General features: G+C 38.8%; 1 protein-coding gene across 4 annotated transcripts in view; it reads right to left on the bottom strand.

Annotated features, from left to right (window-relative positions):
* gbp2 (guanylate binding protein 2) overlaps positions 1–7,931 on the bottom strand; it is a 44,211-nt gene that overhangs the window by 1,034 nt on the left and 35,246 nt on the right. Inside the window, exons 1-11 of one of the 4 annotated variants that reach the window (XM_051124316.1) lie at positions 4,451–4,587; positions 3,972–4,166; positions 3,533–3,660; positions 2,712–2,821; positions 2,430–2,623; positions 2,040–2,282; positions 1,683–1,960; positions 1,365–1,577; positions 927–1,029; positions 559–752; positions 225–434 (exon numbers count right to left, since the gene is read on the bottom strand). In XM_051124316.1, coding sequence (XP_050980273.1) covers positions 243–434; positions 559–752; positions 927–1,029; positions 1,365–1,577; positions 1,683–1,960; positions 2,040–2,282; positions 2,430–2,623; positions 2,712–2,821; positions 3,533–3,660; positions 3,972–4,164 — 1,848 coding nt within the window. In that variant the 5' untranslated portion in view covers positions 4,165–4,166; positions 4,451–4,587 and the 3' untranslated portion in view covers positions 225–242. Of the gene's footprint in view, positions 1–224; positions 435–558; positions 753–926; positions 1,030–1,364; positions 1,578–1,682; positions 1,961–2,039; positions 2,283–2,429; positions 2,624–2,711; positions 2,822–3,532; positions 3,661–3,971; positions 4,167–4,450; positions 4,588–7,931 lie in introns of those variants that run through there. The other 3 variants (XM_051124309.1, XM_051124282.1, XM_051124325.1) reach the window with 3 other exon arrangements.

Below are 7,931 nucleotides of genomic sequence, written 5' to 3'. Positions count from 1 at the left end.
TCTCAGATTCCACATTTTTAAATAGTTGTATCTTGGCCAAATATCATAACAAACCATACATCAATGGAACGCTTATTTATTCAGCTTTCAGATGATGTATAAATCTTAGTTTCAAAAAATTGACCCTTATGACTGGTTTTGTGGTCCATGGCCACATATAGTTATCATTCTTAGTGTGAACGGCCCTTTAGAGTGAATTGCATGCATGAAAGAAGCATACTCACTGAGCGCAATAACCACTCTTATTTGAACCATTTCACGGCAAAGTCCGGCAAGATCTTTTTTGCTGCGGCACCAAAACCGCCCGCAATCCGGCTGACTATGGATGGTTTTGACTTCTCTTCCTTATGCATTTCTGATCTTAAGCGGTCAATCTGCCTGTGCATCTGGAAGGCTTGCTCCTGTAAGTCTTTCTGTAGAAGAGCATCCTTCTCCTGCAACACAACACAACACAACACAACACAACACAACACAAACAACCACAAGTGAATGCATTGCTAACAATGTCTATGTGACACATCAAAGTACATGTTTTGAAAGAAAGTAGCTTATTTTTACTCTTAGTTTGGCTTCCAGGACTCGTTCATTGTCTCTTCTCATTCTCTCCTGCTCTCTTTCCATCTGACGAAAGATCTGATTCACATGCTCCTTATGGGATCTTTGCATGTCTTCAAACATCTGCTCCTGTAACCGATTCCGTTCCTCTAGATTTCTTTGTTGCTGCTCTTGAATCTCATTTTTCAACCTCTGCACTGCATAAAGAAAGAGAGACAGTATAATGAACTTATTCTCATGTAGTCTTACAGAAAATCAATTGCTGAGTTTGTCTATTCCCGTTCTTTGTAGTCACTGTACTGTCTTGTGTATTGTTGAGTCTTGACTGATGGTTGATTAATAGAGAAGTGTGCAGCTGAATTGAATTGTACCCTCATTTTCCTGTTCCGCTTTACTGAGAGATTCGTCAGCTTGTAGAATCATATTTTCAATATCTTCCTTTTCTTTCAAAAACTTGCTCAACACTTTTTCACTCTGTAAAAAAAAAGTCATATATAATTTAATACATGCTACAAGCTCTCGGATGTCTTAATTTGTGTTCCAAAGACTTACGGGTCTAACAGGTTTGGAGCGGCATGTTGGTGAGTAATTAATGACAGATTTTTTTGGGGTGAACTATCCCTTTAAGATCTGAGTCTTAATGTTTAGTCTTTATCTGACACAAATGGAATGAGCTAATGAACTATTCTAAATCTGTTTTCATTTCATGACTGTATGTTATTTTTAATCTTTATCAACATTAAGTATTATCAGTGCTGTATTACTGTCCAAAACAAAGCATGAGCAAAGCATGCATGTGTGAACTGTACCATTATCAGTGAGTGTGTTCTTGCTCTATAGTCATGGGTCAGCTGTCTGAGTGTGTCTCTGTACTGTCGGTATCCTCCAGGTCTCAGGTATGATCCATCAAAAACACTTTTTTCCAGTGTATCGAACACCGCATGCCGAACAGCTTCACACTGCTTGACAGATTCTTCTTGATTCTGCTCGCACAGCTGCTGATATTCATCAAACATTTTTCCCTAAAACAAATGAAAGGAACAGAAGAGGCGAGGAACTTATATTTGTGCTCTACGTTTGCATAGACATATTGTTTACAAGAGATCTTTTTGTGTGTCAGCAGGTACCATGAGCTCTTTTTGGTAGATCTGGTCATTGTCATTGAAGGACATGGTGATGAAAACTTCAACAGCTTTCTTCTCTGCAATTTTGTGGATGTTGGACAGCTCGTCTGGGAGCACAGGAAGCTGAGCCATGCTGAACATCTCAGTCATGTAAAATTGCAGGGCCTCCTCCATTGCACGGACGTTCTGGATCTTAGCCAGAGACACGACTGCGTTCTCCAAACAAGGAACACTGCCGCTGCGTATCGCCTCCACGCAAACCTCAGCAAGATTACCCAGAGCTGTCAGGAAACACAAAAAGAGATAAGAAGATTCACAACAATGTTTGCTTTTCTAAAGGATTTCTATGAAAGTACACACTTGTTCCTGTAATTATACGGCCTCCGCTGACTGTTTTTGGATCTGCACTGGCAAAAATGTAATGGCAGAAGGTGTTTGCCTGCTCAAGGAACTCTGAATCCAGTTCCTTCTCGGTCAGCTGCTCCATTCTCCTCATGTTTTCTGTACTAGCAGGTCGAGGGAACACAAAGCACTTCCTCACCGCAAAGAAATGCCGCAGACAGCGCCGGGGCAGGTTATACTGCTCAGTCTGAGGTGAACAGCCTAAAAAAAGAAATAATATTCTAAAAAAGCAATACTGCTACAGTGTATTCTATTTACAACTATTTTGTGCTCAAATATGGCATTGCTGATGGCAATGAATAGATAGTTTGGATAGTGTGTATGTTTAATGCCAGCTCTTTTCCTCACCTGATTTGAGCGTCAATGCACTTCCCAGATACTCGTCTGATGTTATTTGTTTATTTCCAATTTTCAGTTCCAGAGTGAAGTCACGAACAGCCCAGACAAATGATGGAAAAACACGCATGAAATCTGCCGACTTGTCCTCATCTCGACTCACTTCTGCCTTCACACGAATGTTCTCCGTCAGCTCTGTAACATAGCTGCATTCAGCGCTGTTCAGGAGGAATAACACTGCTGTTATGAGAAAGTGTTTTAAATATTTAACACATTATTGTGTAAGAAGGATACTGCAGCTTTTCCAGTGCCGTGTTGTCAATGACTCCTAAACTGTTGTACACTAGAGTGCTGCTGAGAAGAACTGCCAGACAGAAGATCCATGTGTCATGTTTCTCATCTCCCTGTAATATTAAGAGACTCAGTTACAGTAAGTGGATAAAAATAATAAAGTTACTTCTGCTGAATGTATAGAGTATTTTCACAACGCATCATCAAACATCCATATTGGCGGCACTGAACGTAAACAATGCCATGAACCGAATGAAAGGCGTATCATTTTGCTGGCTACTGCTGCTGAAAATGGTCAATTATTGTCATGTTTTGGGCTGTACTAATCAGTCGAGTCAGGAAAAACAATCAACAAACAATAACAAATCAAGCAGAAGAGTGCAAAAACTGTCTGAGGAACAAAAGGCGTTTGTGGTTGGTCAAACTGAACCAGTGCAAGAATCTTGACAACATTCGTGTTTGTTTTTATCATTTCCGGTCAGGTAGGTGAAATATTAAGCTAATATAGTAATTAATACTTCTCGTACATATCTTTATCACCTATTTACTTGAGTTTGTCAAAATATTGCGCCCTTACCTGCTTACTAAGTCCTTCTCAATATGATTTTGCAGCTTCCACATGTTTTTCTGTGGTTTAGACAGCATAAATTAGCAGAAAAAAATGTATTAGTAGTACATTAACCGTGCAATCAATGCTTTCGTTTACATCTGAGTATCGCTAATGTGGCTGTGTATCCGGGTAATTGACCAAATTGTGATGTAAGATCAAACCCTCTATATTTTGTTGCTATGAAAACATCACTGCTGATGTCTTTCTCCCCTACCTTCTTTACATCACCAAGTCCCTCTGTGTCCAGCAGCACCAGAGTGTGTCCTTCTTTATAGAGGTGAGGGACACACCACATCCAGATGCCTTTGGTCTTTGATTCAATGGTGCTGCCGAGAGCAAAGCCTGAGATGATCACAATGGCAGAAAAATCCAAGATGACAAATGCATGTTACATTTAAATGTTATAAAATTATTTAAGTCTGTATGAACAGCAAGTAACACTTTTGCACACACACACACACAAAATCATTTACCGATTATTCTTATTTTATTGTTTTATTATTATATTGCTCTATTTACCTTATTGCTTTATTCTTTTATTACATAGTTATTTTTCCATAAAATGCACATTTAGAGCAGTCAGATACAGACTAACTCATTGTTCTGTCTGCATCATCTGTACATAAGTAAGACTTAAAAGTATTTTCTCTCACCGGACTGTTGTCCTGCCAGGCGGTTCATAAGGTAAGACTTCCCCGTACGGTAGAGTCCCACCACAGACACCACCACCACCGGTTCACTGAGCCTATTTAGAATGTCTTTGGCCTCTTTTCTCACACGCAGCTTCCCATTTTCATCGTTTTCAATGAGACAAACCGGAGCGGACATGAGACCACCACACGCCATGACTTAAAAAAAACACAGAGACGTTCTTACAAGCGTGTAAAAATAACATTTTACGTTGCAACAACAACTTAGTGTCAAGTTTCAGATGTTTCTAAAATAGGTATTACAGACTATATCTGACCTCAAATCTAAAGGTCATCATTATGAAATTGATAAACATGCTAATTAGTCAGTACTTCAGGGTTGGAGTGGATGATAAACGGACACTTAACGTGATTTAACATTGAACAGTAGGCTATATTTATAGTTTTTGTTTATTTGATTACTTAATCAAACAATTTCTTACCTTACCGATAGTTAGACGACGTAAAATGTCCGTTTAAAACATCGTTAGCAAGTCTGTATTGGTTGTTGTAGGAGTTCTTAAACTCTCAAAATAACTGGAGCAAAAGGCTTGCAAACCCATAGGCTCCTCCTGTGTGATATTTCTGTATCTTTTCCACCATAAATGGTACAAAGATGAGGCGTGTTCTCTCACTGGCGAATCAGTGATGCTGACACGAAAGTGAAACTGAATGTGAAACACCAGGTTCGGTTCGGTTCGGTTCAAGTATAGGGTTTCCCAGAAATGGACTGTTTAAGTCAGAAGGTATGGGAACGGTATGGGCGGTATTTGTAAACAACCCACTGTGGTAAATAAGCTAGACCTGCGATTCCATTCAGTGGACGGTGAGAGGTGTGAAAGAAAAATTCATATTACTCATCTATGTGCTTAAGGAATATTGTGTAAGGGTCTGCTTTATTTAAACCTGCTATAAGAATTACATAAGAGAAGGGTGTTAGGGCCCTAAATATGAAGATTTGACTCTTGGGAGTATGAGGTAGCAGAATGTATTTGTCTGACTCTTACTATGTGTGGAAAGTTACCAGTTAGGAGATGTAACCTTGAAGGCTAGGGAAGAGATATAAGTTGGAGTGAGCCCTCCCTTCTGGGTTGCACTCTGCAGTAACCTGTGTTTTTGTATGACTGTCTGACCTTCTTTGCCAAGAATACATTATAAAAGACATTTGACTGAGTTTGTCTCTTACTTTGGTGAGAGTGGATTTTATTTTGCCGCAACAGAGGTAACGTGGAGTGAGAGAGAGCTTACCATCAGTAAAGTTAAAACACATTTTAAATTTAAGGTTACACAAGTGAACTTTATTAAATTCATTATTTACTTTGGCATTTGTTAAACAAATGTAAAATGCAAGCTTAGGTCTTATTTTAAAGTTTAGTGCAACCATTTATTAACCATTGCAATAAAAAGATGCGTATGACATGGAAACCAAACTCAGTTTTTTTACTTAACAGCATCCTGATGTTCAAGTTGTTGAGGTTTGGTATTAGCATATTTTTTCCCTCTCTTTCTATCTTAAGAACCAAAGGCAGACTGAAGAAAAGTTCAACATTGAGTTGGAGTAGCAGCGGAATATAGATAGTGCCACTGAGAGCGTACTGAAGGAGCAGGAGGAGACGCTAAAGAAAGGTTTTAGTGAAAAAGCCAATCTTCTGAAAAGATAACGAATAGAAAAAAAAAGAAGATCAAAAGTACAAAACGAACTTGTGATGCCTATTATCAGAGCTGTGACAGACATCCTTTCAACTGACTTTAATCATAGAGTGCTGATGAAAGAAAAAAACTCAAAAAACATTGCTCCTTCCATTCAAACAGTAAATCACATTCTTTCATTTATAGAACACATTCACATTTATTAGTTTTTTATTAGTAGGAATATGCTTTGTTGTCTTAATGTACATAATGCCCAGACAGACAAAGATTCAGATGCCGCGGCTGTCATCTCGGCTTTGTTGCTGTGTTCAATAAAGTCTTATTTTGACATCTGGAACTCTGCTTCTTGAGCTTTATTGTCAAATTTGAGAAAACCATTGTTTGTTTCCACAACAAAACACGTTTGGAGTGAACAAATGCTGCAGGCAGAAAGTGTGACAGGAGGACCAAATGAGGCAGAATGAAGAAAAGTTCAACACCGAGCGGAAGCAGCAGCAGAAGGAGATGAAGAAGAGCCATTGATAGCAAACTGAAGGGGTGGGAGGAAAGCTAAAGAAAGGTTTTAGTGAGAAAGCCAATCTCCTGAATGAAAGATAACATGAGCAAACATCCTTCCTGCCATCCTTAATTATAGAGTGCTGATGAAAGGACTTAAAAAGGACATTAAAACATTACAAACCTCTTCCACATAAATCCCTAGTAAAGCGCATTCATTAATTTATAGATTTTTTTTTTTCACATTTATTAGGTTTTTATTAGTGGGAATATACCTTGTTGTCTTAATATACATAATTACAGTACTGTGCACTGAAAGTATAAACTGTGTTGCTGGTCACTGGAAAATACTTCGTTTTATGCATGTAGTAGGCACGCCATGGCAGATGGGAAAGGAGAAGAGTTGTTTAATAAAGTTGTTATTTTTGTTGTCTTTGTGCACAAAAAGTTACGGTTGAACCACTGATGTCACATGGACTATTTTACCAACGTCCTTGCCACATTTCTGTGCCTTTCAGTTGTGTTGCTCTTTATGGAGGGTCAGAGAGCCTCCGGATTTCATCAAAAATATCTTAATTTGTGTTCCGAAGATGAACAAAGGTCTTATGGGTTTGGAACGATATGAGGGTGAGTAATTAATGCCATAATTTTCATTTTTGAGTGAACTATCCCTTTAAGCTAATTGACTTCTCAACTTTTTTCTTCCTATTTGTGGATTCCGGATACAAGACTATACTGCAAACATGTAAAACAAACTTGGATGTACAGTCATGTGAAAAAGTTAGGACACCCTATTGAATTTCACGGTTTTCTATATCGGGAGATAATAAAAAATTATCTGGTCCTTGGCAGGTCTTAAAATGTAGAAAGTAAATCCTCAGGTAAATATCATCACATGTCATATCACACTGTGTCATTATTTATTTAACAATAATAAAGCCAATATGGAAAGGCCATGTGTGACAGTGTTAGGACACCCTATGAGTCAGTTGCCTGTAGATCCACTTTTAGCAGCAATAACTTGAAGCATTCATTTTCTGTGTGACTTTATCAGTCTCTCACATCGTTCTGGAGGAATTTGAACCACTCTTCTTTTCAGCGTTGCTCCAGTTTATTGAGGTTTGTGGGCATTTGCTTATGCACAGCTCTCACCACAGCATTTGAGCCAGGATGAGCTCTAGACATGGACTGGGCTGTTGCAACACCTTTATTCTTTTCTTTTCATCCATTCTGTTGTAGATTTGCTGGTGTGCTTGGGATCATTGTCCTGTTGCATGACCCAATTTTGGCCCAACTTTAGATGTCGGACAGATGCTCTTGCATTTGACTGTAGAATACTTTGATATACAGAGGAGTTCATGGATAACTCAATGACTGTGAGGTGCTCAGGTCCTGTGGCTACAAAACAAGACCAAAATTATCAGCCCTCCTCCAGCATGTTTGTGCTGATATGCTTTTCAGGTTTTCACCAAACTTGGTGCTGTGCATTATGGCCAAACATCTCCACTTCGGTCTCGTCTGTTCAAAGGACATTATTCCAGAAGACTTGTGTTTTGTTCAGATGCAACTTTGCAGACCTAAACTGTGCTGCAATGCTGCAATGAAGCTTTCTTCTGCCAAGCCTTCCAAACATGACATTTTCGTCCCATATTTTTCTAATGCCATTGTCATGAACTTTATCAATTAACATGTTAACTGAGGCCTGTAGAGTCTGAGGTATAGTTCTTGGGTTGCCTGCCATTTCTCTGAGCTTTACATGGTCTGATCTTAGGGTGAATT

Source organism: Labeo rohita, chromosome 2, assembly GCF_022985175.1.
Source record: "Labeo rohita strain BAU-BD-2019 chromosome 2, IGBB_LRoh.1.0, whole genome shotgun sequence".
In the NCBI taxonomy this organism is placed as follows: Eukaryota; Metazoa; Chordata; class Actinopteri; order Cypriniformes; family Cyprinidae; genus Labeo; species Labeo rohita.
The sequence above is the reverse complement of the archived record's forward strand: the minus strand, read 5'-3'. Positions and strand labels throughout refer to the sequence as shown.